This window comes from Aspergillus oryzae, chromosome 4, assembly GCF_000184455.2.
Source record: "Aspergillus oryzae RIB40 DNA, chromosome 4".
Lineage (NCBI taxonomy): Eukaryota > Fungi > Ascomycota > Eurotiomycetes > Eurotiales > Aspergillaceae > Aspergillus > Aspergillus oryzae.
Genome location: NC_036438.1, coordinates 137,548 through 150,422, shown reverse-complemented (window position 1 = coordinate 150,422; position 12,875 = coordinate 137,548). Strand labels below are relative to the sequence as shown.

Below are 12,875 nucleotides of genomic sequence, written 5' to 3'. Positions count from 1 at the left end.
CCCCACGGGGAAAGGAAAAATGGGTCTGGGGCAGTGGGGAAGAATGGAGCGCAACTAGTTCTGGGGCTAGATGCCTATCAACCAAAGAATTAAAAGGCTTCATGCATCCCCCGGACTCCATCTGGCATTTCTGACATGGGACCGCCATCTCTGAGTCTCTCCACTACCCACTTCGATCGATCAACTACTCTTCTTTAGTGAAACCATTCATATTGGGCAATTTCCGGACCAAACCACACCAAGCTCTGCATCATGTCACTGAATAAGTACTGTGGCGAGGACGACTCGTACGAAAAAGAAAAAGCAGAGCAAGTAGAACATGTTGACACGATAGATGCCGAAAAGGGACATCTCCAGGACGCCTCCGAACTCAGTGGCATTGAAGACACGGCGGCATCCAAAGCTGCGTGGTTGATCTCAATAACGGTCTCAATCGGTGGTCTTTTATTCGGTATGTCTTTCGTATATAGTCAGGAAGCCCGAACTAACAATTTCCTTCGTAGGGTACGACACCGGCTATATCTCCTCGGTACTCGTGACGATTGGAACGTCCCTCGGTCATACTTTGAGCTCCAGTGAGGAAGAACTCGTCACTTCATTAACGAGCGGTGGTGCTTTGATCGGCGCAGTAGGAGCTGGTCTGACCGCGGATCGCTTTGGTCGCCGCTGGCCCATCTGGGGGGCTTGTATTCTTTTCGTACTAGGAACAGTGCTGCAGACATGTTCTTATTCCGTACCTCAGTTTGCAGTCGGTCGGTTCGTTGTGGGCCTTGGTGTCGGCAGTGCTGCCATGGTTGTACCTCTGTATAGTATGTTCATTCTCGCTGTTCGAATACGCCGGCCGACATACTAATCTACCTATAGTCGGTGAAATAGCACCTGCCAAATATCGTGGTCGCATGGTGGCATTCAACAACATGAGCGTTACCTTTGGTCAGCTCCTGGCGAGTGCGATCGGGGCCGGTTTTGCGCAAGTGAAGGGAGAAGCATGGCGAGCAACTGTCGGAATTGGAGCTGCACCAGCCGTTGCACTTGCTGCACTCCTCTTGCTATGCCCGGAGTCGCCTCGTCAGCTAGTCTCGCACGGTGATAATGCAAGTGCAGATGCTGTTCTGCAACGCATCTACCCGGGATCTACCACCGAACAGCGCGAGGCTAAGATCCGGTCGATTGAATTGTCCCTGCAGGAGGCGACGCATGCGATGTCCGAAGACTCAATCTGGGCCACGATCAAACGTGTGTTCACCACCCCATCAACCGGTCGTGCCGTCCTGACTGCATGCGTGGTCATGGCTATCAGTCAACTGGGTGGGTTCAACACATTGATGTACTACGCTGCGAAGCTTTTCGCTATCGTTGGTTTCAACAACCCTACGGCTGTCGGTATTACCGTGTCAGGGACTAACTTTGTCTTCTCGGTCGTCAACCTCTTGGTTGTGGATCGATTTGGACGACGGATTATCCTGACCACTACAGTGCTTGGCATGGGCATCTGTATGCTCATCACCGCGGTCGCGTTTCACTATATTCCCGTCAATCTGCAAACATTGGAAGTGGAAACCAATAATGTTGGCTGGCCGGGAATTGTCGTCCTGGTCACTATCATTTGCTATGTAGCCTGCTATTCGTCTGGTGTTGCGACCATTGCGTGGATTGGAACTGAGTTGATTCCACTTGAGGTCCGAGCTGTAGGAACGATGATGGTATGTTCATCCTTTCCCCTTTCCCAAATTATTTCCTCTCCTTCTTGCCCCCTGTCCAAATAGGAAGTAATATTCGATATGACTAACAGTGGAACAGAACACGGTTACTTGCTGGAGCACCAACATTATCATCTCCTCTACCTTCCTGTCCATGATGAAGGGTATCACACCGAGCGGTGCATTTGGGTTCTACACCGGCATCTGCTTCACTGGCTGGGTATTTGTGGTGTTCTTTTTCCCTGAATGCAAGGGCATGCCTTTGGAGGCCATTCGTGAAGTGTTTAGCGATGGTTTTGGAGTGCGCTATTCCAAGAAATGGCAAAAGGAACATAAAAATGAGGCTAGGGCTGCCACGGTCACCTCGTTTGGGCACTAAACATTGTCCACAGACGTATACCTTACCCGACGGGAATCATGTACATGATTGCAATATATGAATAAAGATGTGTATTCATTAGTTACTCAATTCAAGCTTCTATAAGAACACGCCTCATATATTGCAGGTCGTAACACAGAAAGGACCATAATAAGCCAGTCTTTTACGTCTGTATCAGTTTCCTCTCGACTCCACCGTAACTTCCCAATGTTGCGTCCGTCTAATTATAGCAAGTTGGCTATCATCACTCTCTACACTTCCACTTTCTATATCATTGTTGATTGTTCGTTCCCCATTCCCTCTATCCGTCCCTTCTATACAAGGACCTGAATCCTCCATGCCTGCCGAAATCGTCGTCACGGTGTGTGGCTGATATCTCCGACCAGGCCGGCGACTATGGCGAGGCCACTGCTCGAAACTGCCACCTGCTCCCTGGGAAGGGCGTTTTAGAGATTTGAGCGCATAACTTCCCTTTGAACCACTCTTGTCTGTGCCGTCAGGTGCAGTAGTCATATGAGTGGTTGCGCCCAGATTTGTATCGAATGCTTGCAGAAATTTGCGAAGACATGGGAAGGTGGCAGCCATGAGGGAGAAGTGCATCGTGATCTCAGTCAGAACTACTGTGTTAGTGATTGCAAACGTCCGGTCGTTACGAATGTCTTCAGTCGTCATCTCGCGGAGAAGGACTAATCGGAAGATGGTCGGGATTGCGACACTATTGGAGTCATAATATTCAGATCGTATCAGTCGAGGCTCTGATAGGAAAGGCTTTGAGCGATACAAGAATTTGATGTTTAGCCACTTACAGAAGTTGCACTGAAAATGCCAGCAGGACGGAAAGCTTTGTCTTCAACCGCGCTTGAAGACTCCAAAGCACCTTGATGATGAGGCCGGGAATTAGCAGTTCGATCAGCATATTGCCCGTCTCGACCACGGTCCATCGGACAAACTTGATGGCCAAGAGACAGGTTAGAAGGACTACACAAAGTCTTTTTCCCTTATGAAATGCTGGGTGTCCACTGTACCATGCTATCACATTGATGAGTGGCTCCAATATTCCATGGCCGCGGCAGACTACACTGCGTCGCTGAGACAATGACTGAAACAACTCCCCAAAAAATGCCTATGCCAGTGAGCACATAGCTTGCGCGAAGCTCTACCTTAGCTACTGTAAGGCGTGCTATAAGCAATGCTAAAGAGATTTTGGAGGAGCAAACGGCGATCGGATAAAGCAGCCACGCAACGTATATGCTCTACCCGGTCATCTGACTGTTAGTTGTTTGAACATCATTTCTACAAAACACAGAAAAAGGAGTAATCGTACTTTCAACCCAGCATCAGCGTCGTCGGGCACAAGTAAGTCCTCCTGTTGGCCAATGCCATTGTGTACAGCGTGAAGTGTTACTGATGTCTGCACTACTCCAACAACCTTCGTGCATATGTTAGTCTATATTTCAAGAAGAGATGAGATGAGATAGAGAGCCTCTCTACCGTTCCAAAGATAGCAACTGCGTCGTCGAAGCCGAGTGGAGGAATCAGACGCACTCGCAAGAAGATTCTAATTACTATCATCAATAGCGACCATACCAATCCCACTACTGAGGCAATGACAATGATTGCAACATGATTGACCACCGAAACCTCCATGGAGGAGCGATGCTCGTAGCTTGCGAAAGTCATTCCAGTTGCAATAAAGAATAACAAACCGCGATTAAGATACTGGATCAATAACTGAACGACTTTTCGGATATCGAGGAAACCTTCAGTCAAGAACCAAACGCGGACAAGGGATCCTAGACGCTCACAATGATGTATAATTATATGCTGCACCCAGCGACGGAGGTTTCCTTGGCACACACCCGCTTATTCTTTATTTCATATTATGTTGTTTCACAAACGCTCGGAAATTATTCTCGGTGTCGGAAAAAGGGCTTACGAGTGTTGATCGAAACGGGGCTAGATCAGGTGTGAGCAAGGGATTAAAATGACTCCAGCCCAATATGGGAGGCGCAGAATTACATGGCCCCAGTCGAGAGTTTATACTCGCAGGCTAATATGTACATGTGTGCAACCTCATGGTTTTATACCTGTATGGCCTTGTCTGAAAATGGGGACGCCGAGTTCGAGTCCAGCCTTTCGGGATAAAGAGAGAATGGCTTCAAGCGCCAGCAAGTCCCGGAGACGTGTAAGCTATTGGATCGGGACTCAAATCTCTCAGCACTTTCTCAGGGAGACCTCGTACGGCTAAAGCCCCAACGGGGGCATTCTTTGTGCATGATCCCTGAAACTTAACTGCGACGTTATGCAGGTTATGCGCCACCGGTCAGTCCACTCTGTGTATCCATTGGGCAGCTTTGGGGATATTCCAATTGGAGTCCAGACTTTCACGCTGAGACTAAAATCCACTACAGTCCGTGTACAACCTCAAGCGATGCAATGGTGATGCGACGCTGTGCTCTTATTTACGTACCCTGCTCAGGGGGGTGAAATCGACTTGGGAAGCATTTTCTCGTTCTTCAAATTTTCCCAACACAACTCACACCACAATCTGTCATCCTTCTCATATTTGTGGATTGGTATTCTTCATTGTCATTATGGAAAGCGGGCGGTTGGAACTGAAAGAAATTGGCTCGGACCGCAGCCCACACATTCAAGCGGTGCCCGATACGAGAGGATGTCTTAATGACGATACGCCGAAGGACGTTAAAGAGGGATTCACAGTCAACGACCAAAGGGACATGCATCGGATGGGTAAAAAACAGGAAATGAGGGTTTGTGTTCAGCCTATCTATACCTTTTAGCCTACGGTACTAATAATGTATGAAAGCGGAACTTCCGGCTCATCAGTACTATTGGCTTCACAACATGCATTATGGGAACGTGGGAGAATGTGATAGCGTATGGTACATCTACGGCTATGAGGAATCAGCTAATAGGATGGAAGGTCAACCTCCCAAGGCTTAAGGACAGGAGGGCGACCATGTCTGTTTTGGTCCCTGATTTGGGCATGCTGCGGGCAGCTTTTCATCGTTCTTTCTTTGGCTGAAATGTCCTCCATGTGAGTATAGCAATCTGAATCTCGACTTTAAAACTAACCTTGTATGATTAGGGCTCCTACCGCGGGCGGCCAGTATCATGTAAGTATTCTATCCTAGATGAGAGAGAACCTGAAGCTAAAGCTCCTTTCTAGTGGGTATCTGAATTCGCTCCTAGAAAACATCAAAGATTTCTTAGCTATGTCTCCGGTATGAGTGCCAAGTGATGAGTGTCATCAAACTGGCCATAAATACTAACGCATACAAAAGGATGGCTTTCGGCACTTGCTTGGCAGAGTGCGGTGGCATTCAACACCTATCTGATCGGAACAATGATACAGGGCGTGATCTTCTTGAACCATGAGACATATGCACCGCCTCGTTGGCAAGGAACCTTGATCGTCTCTGCAGCGTCAATTGGCATGAGTCTTTTTAATATATTTGCAGCGAAACATCTCCCACTTGCCGAGGGCATCTTCGTCACATTTCACTTCTTTGCATTTGTTCCAATTATTGTCACATTACTCGTCCTCGCTCCCAAGGCAAAGGCCCAAGACGTATTCTTCGGTTTTAAGGATTATGGGGCTGGGTGGGCGAATCCATCTTTGGCAGTGATGATAGGTCAAGTGTCCTCAATGTTTACCGTCATGGGTGAGAACTCTATAATTTGGATTTAACGAAGCTATTGCTGATCATGTCTTATACAGGCTCTGACTCAGTCTCACATATGTGTAAGCATTTCCTATGACTCGGGATGGTGTCTTATAAGCAACTAATCATATTACAGCTGAAGAGATTGAGGACGCTGGTGTTACAGTTCCTAAATCAATGATATTGTCCTTTGCCCTAAACATACCATTTGGCATAGGTTCAGTCCTAACATATTTATTTATAATGCCTGACGTACAAGATGCTCTTGACTCCCCTGCTGGTCTACCGTTTATCTACGTATTCTCTGAGGCTACGAAGAATACAACGGGTGCAAGCATCCTAGTTGTAGCCATCCTCCTCTTATTCTTCATGATTACTATTAGCTCCACAGCGTCAGCATCGCGACAGACATTCGCTTTCGCTCGAGATAATGGTCTGCCCTTCTCTAACTGGCTTGGAGCTGTATGGCCCTCATCAACTGTAGCGGTCGTCGGGTTCATTACTAATACTTTGAATAGGTCCACCCGACACTCCATATCCCCGTCAACTCAGTTATATTAACATGCGCTTTCTCTATTATCATGTTCCTGATCAATATTGGTTCTAGCGTCGCGATGAACGCCTTGTTATCACTCGCTACAAGTCCTCTCATGGGTACATATATGATCTGCATTGCTTGCGTTATCGTGCGCCGCATCACGAAATCTCCACCACTACCCCCTTCCCGTTGGTCGCTTGGTCGATTTGGAATGCCAATAAATATACTAGCCCTGGTATATTCTTCTTGGGCATTCTTTTGGAGCTTCTGGCCCGTGAACCGTGAAGTCACGGACGAAACTCTCAACTGGGCACCGGTCCTGTTTGTCGGGGTAATGGGATCATCTGGGTTGTTGTACTGGCTGGTTGCGCGGAAGGTTTATGAAGGCCCTGTTGTTAAGGTTGAAGGTCGGAAGTTTCATTAATTATTTCTTGGTCTTCCTGCTTACATCGAACGCTGTTCTCCTTCGTGCATCAATTTGATGTTGAACACGCAGGAGGGGAGAGGAGAGTACTAAAAGTATTCTCCTGTCTCTAGGTTTCACATTTGCGTGGGTCGCCCAAGAGACTCAAAGGGCCTCGGGTGTCAACGTGTAAGAATGGGAAATAAACTACACCATAGCGCTATCGTCGCCTAGACCCTATGGAACGAGAAGAGTGAAAAGTGCTTCGATGTTTCCTGGTGTTGCTTATCCTTCTTACTCATACATTATATGTCGTCACAATTGCTTGTCCTTGTCATGCATGAATTGTTCTTCTCTAACCCTCCCTTGTATTTGCCAGCAGCACATATATAACCCCTAGGTCAGTCTTTTATATAAAAGCTTAGTGAACAAAGCGCTTCACCATCACTGCCAGTACCCATTACGAATGGACTATCTGCAACCCACCAGACCCACATAATCTAGAGGGTAGATAAGCTTAACTTCAGAGACTTCATATCTCTGGAACCCAGGGCTCGCTATCGCCGAACTTGTCGACAGTGAGACCCGCCCTACCTGGATCCCTGTACCCGGCTTCCAGCTGTCGGGTATAAGAAATCTTGCGAAGTCGGTGAGATTCTTTGGGTGTCATCTGTAGCTAGAAGACGTTAAGATTTAAGTCAGTTTCCGCGTTATGTAGCACTCGAGTGAACAAGCATCCACTTCGATCGACTTACATATATCTCAACGACTATAGCATGAAGAAACAAGGCCAGCCAAAATGCCATCCCAAAGTTCAAGTTTAATGCGGTTCCAATTTTGTCCGCATTGCCATTGAAGTCGCCTAGGACGAGGACATTTTGGTCTGGGTGGGACCCGTTGTAAAAGCTAGCACAGTCAGGGTAACTCTCAAGTGTTTGTTCTCTTCCAATTATGAAGTCTATTTTATCACAAGGCTGCGCCATGTAATATTTTGGTGATATTGATATGATCACCGTCGATATGATCATGATTATGCGCGTGGTGATGATACATCCCATCTGTTTAGTAACTGCATTTAGCAGGTGTTCAAAGAGATTTCTTTGGTCAAAAGTGGTCTTACGTAGAAGAATGCCCGTAACATCCAGGCTCGATGCTGTTCTAGCTGTAGTCGCTTGACATTGTAATATGCCATGCCAATAGCACAGGTTGATAAAATGACCAGAAGACCCACGGCGGCTTGAGTTGGGATAGTTCCTCCAAACGTATGTCTTGCAATCATTAATGCCCCAACATTGGAAAGCAGAACAAGCAGTATGATGGTGTAGCCATTGATGCGATGGAACAGTATCACCTTATATCGAATGGCCGGGACGAACTGAAAGAAGGCAAGGAAGGCAGCGGCTAAGATGGCTTTAGCAACCCAGATTAGGATGTTTAGTGTGAATAGCCATACGAAGTATACAACCCAGGTGTAGGTATAGTCCTATGTATCCTGTTCCCTTGTAGTAAAAGCACTCCCCGGGTACTGAATTCTTGCAGAACGTCGAGAAGTCTAGATATTCTAGACGAGCGAGGGTGAATCCCATCCAGGCACCGCCAAAGATGAAGACTGGGATGAAATTAGCTTGTTGTCGCTATGCAGGTGCGGGCCGGAGAAAGAGCATACACAGAATGAAGTTATAACCCTTCTTGAAGCCCAAAGCATTGTATAGCTTTTGGACCCAGCGGAACATTGTCTTAGGGGTACTTGAAGCAGAAACGTCCATAGTTGAAAAATAAAGATGAAGTGACTTTGATGATGCGGAGTAAGGATATCATCGTAGACTGCGGAGATCACTCTATTTATACTACCTATCCATCAATGTACCAACGTTTTTACCAGGTTCAATTCTTGAGTAGACATGACTGCAGAATACTTGAGCTTTAGGCATCATCAAGACTACTGGATTAAGAAAGCTTTTGCGCTTCCTAATCATGAATTCTTCTGCCTTGCATATAAACGTTTGCCTTCAGACAGAGATATATCGCAGCTTACTTATTATCTCATGCTATATATAACGACCAACCACGAAGGACATGCCAAGTCTTGGTCATTATAAAGCCATACCGAAACAGGAAATTTATTGCGCCGAACCCAAAATGCTTCTGGACTCTGTTCCAACCTTGGCGCCGTCAGGCTTCCTCGTATTCTGTGGATACCTCCGCAGCCCCACGGCGTGATCTATGTGAGGTAAGGGTCATAAAATGACCTTCTCAAGAATGTGAACCTGGATCTCAATCTTTGTTGACTGTGTAGCAGCGTAGAACAAATCATTTCATTTCATTGCTCTTGATACAATGGTACGAATTGCGGGGGGCTCGAAAGGGTGTCATGCATGTAGGAGACGGAAGAAACGTGTAAGTGGCCTTCTTCGTCTAACTCCGAGCTTTTTCATTTAACGATATCGATAGTGCGATGAACAACGGCCATCGTGCGGTCAATGCCTGTCGCGAAACACTTCCTGTCCGGGATACTCGCGCGAGAGGAAGTTTATCAATGTGTCCTATCAGGGCAAGGGCAGTTCCAGCCGAATGGCGTCGGGGTGCAATTCGAAAGTCGAATCCACCACCGATAGTCGAGAAATCGGTAACCGGTTAGACCAAGGGGCTATACAGGGTCTGTGCAGCAGTGGACTATCTTCTCATGCCCTTTCCCTCCAGCGCTCTGCCGTTGCGTACTACTGTAGCTCATACTTCCATAATAATGTCATCCAGCAGGGATTAGACGTCTTCGGAAAGTCGAGCTATATCGACTGGATGGCATTTACTCCAGACCTTGATGTAGACGAGCCAAGTCTGAAGTCGGCTTTACTGGCACTTGGTGCGGCCCGAATGGGTCGCCTTTCCCAGGATTCTCGTTTGACTCGTTTAAGCTCCGAATCATATTCGCAAACACTGCGGCATCTTCACAGAGCTATTCAGAATGGAACCCAGGGCCTCCGAGATGAGACCCTAGCAAGCATGATGTTCTTAGCCATCTATGAGGCAAGATCCCCTTCCCATTGGTGGTTGTGTTCTTGCTAAGAGGAAGCCCCCACTGCAGATTTTAGAAGGATCGTCGAGCAGAGGCCTGGGGTGGGCTAGCCACACTCACGGTGCTCTTTCATTGATATACTCACAGGGGCTGAACACCAGATGGTCCCAGGCGAAACATAGACTGTTTGATGGATTTCGCCTTTCTGCTGTAAGGCCTGCGACTTTGTTGTGTGAAACCCGTGCTAATTCACTTTACCACAGACGATCTATAATATCGGAACAAGGAAGCCCATATACCTCGCAACGCCAGAATGGAAATCCCTGCCTTGGAAGGGGTGTAGGAAGGCACCAAAGCAACACTTATTGGACCTGATGCTGGAAATCCCGGCTTTTTTGCAGATGATCGACTATGTGCATAGCGCATCAGACCTTTCTCAAAAGTCGAAAAGGTTGTCGAGAGTTTGCGATGTGTATTTAAACCTCTACAGACGTTTACAGTCATGGTATGAGGCATACCAAAGGGACTACCCTAGCAAGCTACACTGGGAACAACCGTCACGTTTTCATACAGTCCACGCCATACCTTCGGAAAGAGTCCATTCGACATGCATCTATTTCCCCGACTTTGAATCGGGTCATATTCACCTTTTGTATTGGACTTCTCATGTTCTTCTCTTCAGCAACCTCGGTATGTTATATCCGAGTTGCCTACCGAATACACAAGAGGACACTCAGCCTCCTTTCCCCCCGTTTCCTTGTGGTGTACAAGAGATGCATGACATGGCCGTCAACATTGCCCGATCTGTCGAGTACTTCGTTCAACCAAAGACAGTTGCCCTCGGTGCTTGCGTGATATCCTTTCCCACAGCGGTTGCTTTTGGGTACTTCGAATACTTCAATCTCCCTGAGTGCGACTGGTTTCGCCAGATCTTTGCGTACACTAGGAAGTTTGGCATTGATGTTGGAGACTTTCTCGAAGCAATGCCATCGGAAACAAATCTTGAATTCGTGATGTGTTAAATCCCATAGTCTTTGAGTCAGTCGCATCTGCCTAAGCTCAGGCTTTTGCTTCTACGAAGGCATGAAATTTCTGTGTAAGGAGATACGTGATTCCAAAATTGAATCTGGGTCACTCCACTTATGTCGGCTCGCAATTCTTGCCCCGTTTGTAACGCACGCCATGTGAGACGAGGAGATACTTGGAGAAGAAGTCCTCGGCAAAATCGTCAAAAACCTCATAATCGGCACCTAGCCGGTATGCCGCCGCAATTCCTGATATACAAGCGATCTCGTGCATGTTCTGTGTAGTGCTTAGCATGTGGAAGAAAAGTTGACAAAGCGAAACTCACCACCATCGTCCAAGCACCAGCGTACAGTGTCCTGTTTTTACCATTGATAAACATCATGCCCGGTACCACGCGTAGATAATGTTGCCAGCGATGCCCAAATTGATGCCACCATTTTTTGTCGATTATCTTGCTCTTGTCGATGCCATCCCATGTCCAAAGGTGTTTCTCCTTGTCGTTGAGGAAGATTGTCTGATAAACGTGCCTGTCGGACTCTGGGGAAATAGCATTCTCACCAAAGGCCTCGCGGAACTGGTGCTGGTAGTTCGTACAATCGAAGCCCATTTCGATTTTGTCTGGATCGGACTCGTAGGAATGGATATAGTACATCGGCGCAAAGCCCTCCCAGCCATCTTTCCGTGTTCTTGTGGTCTTTTGGGAGAATGCAATCTGATCTCTCCGAGACTGGTTATTACCCTTCGCACATAGATCGCCCCTATACCTTGCTTCGAAGATATGGTTAAAGTATTCGGAATCAGAATGCGTGATGGTAATGTCGTTGAAGAATTTGACACCACCCAGCACGTACTTCTCGCGCCATGTCGCATGTTGTCCAAGTAAGCTCTTGGCCTCGTCGGCCGGGCAGCAAATAACCATTTCGTCGAATTCTTCACACGGTAGGTCGGCCTCATCCGGATCACCATTCGCATCGTCAGTCGCAGGATGTGGTCGTAGAGTTACGCCATGCTTATCTCGCCTTATAAGCTCGGGAGCAGTCTTGAGCCGGATATGGACGCCCCTTGAGCTCAGATTTCGAGCCCAGTCATGGTAGAAGTCACTCAAGTTTGGAAATGTATACATGGTGGGTTGATTAGGAAGCAGCGTATCGGGATCGTAATCCCACAGTCTCATATTCTTGTCATCGAAGAGTCGCTCCAACAGTGCGCTTGGCACATTCGGCGTTTGGTTACCGGTCCCCAGAAAAAGAGCCAGCAATGGCAACACCATTTTGTTTCCAAACTCAGTGCTGAACCGGAATAGCTTTAACATGACCTTTACGGGCAGAATACCCAAGAACGGCATGAGTCGCTTGATCCATTTCAATACGCGACCGAACTTTTGTATCTCGTCTGAAAATCGATCCACCAGCGGACTGGGGAACATGTTCGTCCAGAAGTTGTCTGGTCCCTTTCCGAAAGATACTTGTAGTTTCACTTGCACCGGTTTATAGCCATATCTTCGGAAGAAATTGAAAGTATGTCGAAAGATGGGCGAGCCGCCCTGCACGCCCTCGTTCAACCAGCTGGCGCCATGCCGGGAGTCGTCTAGAGGGATTGAGATCGCCTGACCGCCGGTATGAGGTGCAGTGTCGAACAGGGTCACTTCATATTTTTGTGGATGTTTAGCCAGCGTAGAAGCGCACGACTACCTGTCTGTTAGTCCTGGGTGCGTACTGGGTCCATTTCCCATTCCACTTACCATGCCCGCCGCACCGGCGCCAATGATGGCCACCTTTTGTCGTGAGTCACTACTATCGGCCATCATGTCTTATATGCTACTATCCTTGTTACAAACAGAGTGGAAATATAGTCCGATTGACCAACCATGTCATTTTATAGAAGAGAGTGTGTGTGAGGGAGATTGATGTCATGCATGACATCACACGGTAACCCTGGTTTATATATACAATATCAAGTTGCTTGTCTTCCTCAACCATGGTTCTCTGCGGTGGGCCACGATCTAGAGCCTCACGTTGCGTATCCCTAATTAAGATACTGATATGAGAAGTACATAACGAGTATATTAAAAATCTTATAAATGACATAGCACGTTCCACAGACAACCATCTACGGGTACTTATGAACTTA

The 12,875-nt window shown here is 47.4% G+C and overlaps 6 protein-coding genes across 6 annotated transcripts; 3 read left to right on the top strand and 3 right to left on the bottom strand.

Moving 5' to 3' along the window:
- Positions 1-252: 252 nt before the first annotated feature.
- On the top strand, positions 253-2,079 carry AO090012000065 (uncharacterized protein; the record flags this gene model as incomplete). Its single annotated transcript, XM_001727088.3, has 4 exons — positions 253-451; positions 504-809; positions 865-1,703; positions 1,801-2,079. 4 exons carry the CDS (start codon positions 253-255, stop codon positions 2,077-2,079), a joined length of 1,623 nt encoding a protein of 540 aa, XP_001727140.1.
- A 174-nt stretch (positions 2,080-2,253) lies between these two features.
- AO090012000064 (uncharacterized protein) lies at positions 2,254-3,726 on the bottom strand (the record flags this gene model as incomplete). The annotated part of the gene is made up of 4 exons (XM_023236299.1): positions 2,254-2,794; positions 2,886-3,202; positions 3,404-3,508; positions 3,625-3,726. The coding sequence occupies 4 exons, from the start codon at positions 3,724-3,726 to the stop codon at positions 2,254-2,256; spliced, it is 1,065 nt and encodes a 354-aa protein (XP_023091235.1).
- Positions 3,727-5,446: 1,720 nt separating this feature from the next.
- On the top strand, positions 5,447-6,727 carry AO090012000063 (uncharacterized protein; the record flags this gene model as incomplete). The annotated part of the gene is made up of 4 exons (XM_001727086.3): positions 5,447-5,765; positions 5,822-5,845; positions 5,902-6,227; positions 6,284-6,727. The coding sequence occupies 4 exons, from the start codon at positions 5,447-5,449 to the stop codon at positions 6,725-6,727; spliced, it is 1,113 nt and encodes a 370-aa protein (XP_001727138.3).
- A 1,009-nt stretch (positions 6,728-7,736) lies between these two features.
- Positions 7,737-8,472, bottom strand: AO090012000062 (uncharacterized protein; the record flags this gene model as incomplete). Its single annotated transcript, XM_023236298.1, has 3 exons — positions 7,737-7,775; positions 7,827-8,107; positions 8,373-8,472. The coding sequence occupies 3 exons, from the start codon at positions 8,470-8,472 to the stop codon at positions 7,737-7,739; spliced, it is 420 nt and encodes a 139-aa protein (XP_023091234.1).
- An 805-nt stretch (positions 8,473-9,277) lies between these two features.
- On the top strand, positions 9,278-9,769 carry AO090012000061 (uncharacterized protein; the record flags this gene model as incomplete). Its single annotated transcript, XM_001727084.3, has 1 exon — positions 9,278-9,769. The coding sequence occupies one exon, from the start codon at positions 9,278-9,280 to the stop codon at positions 9,767-9,769; it is 492 nt and encodes a 163-aa protein (XP_001727136.3).
- Positions 9,770-10,956: 1,187 nt separating this feature from the next.
- On the bottom strand, positions 10,957-12,619 carry AO090012000060 (putative flavin-containing amine oxidasedehydrogenase; the record flags this gene model as incomplete). The annotated part of the gene is made up of 3 exons (XM_023236297.1): positions 10,957-12,160; positions 12,487-12,519; positions 12,612-12,619. The coding sequence occupies 3 exons, from the start codon at positions 12,617-12,619 to the stop codon at positions 10,957-10,959; spliced, it is 1,245 nt and encodes a 414-aa protein (XP_023091233.1).
- Between the last annotated feature and the right edge of the window lie 256 nt (positions 12,620-12,875).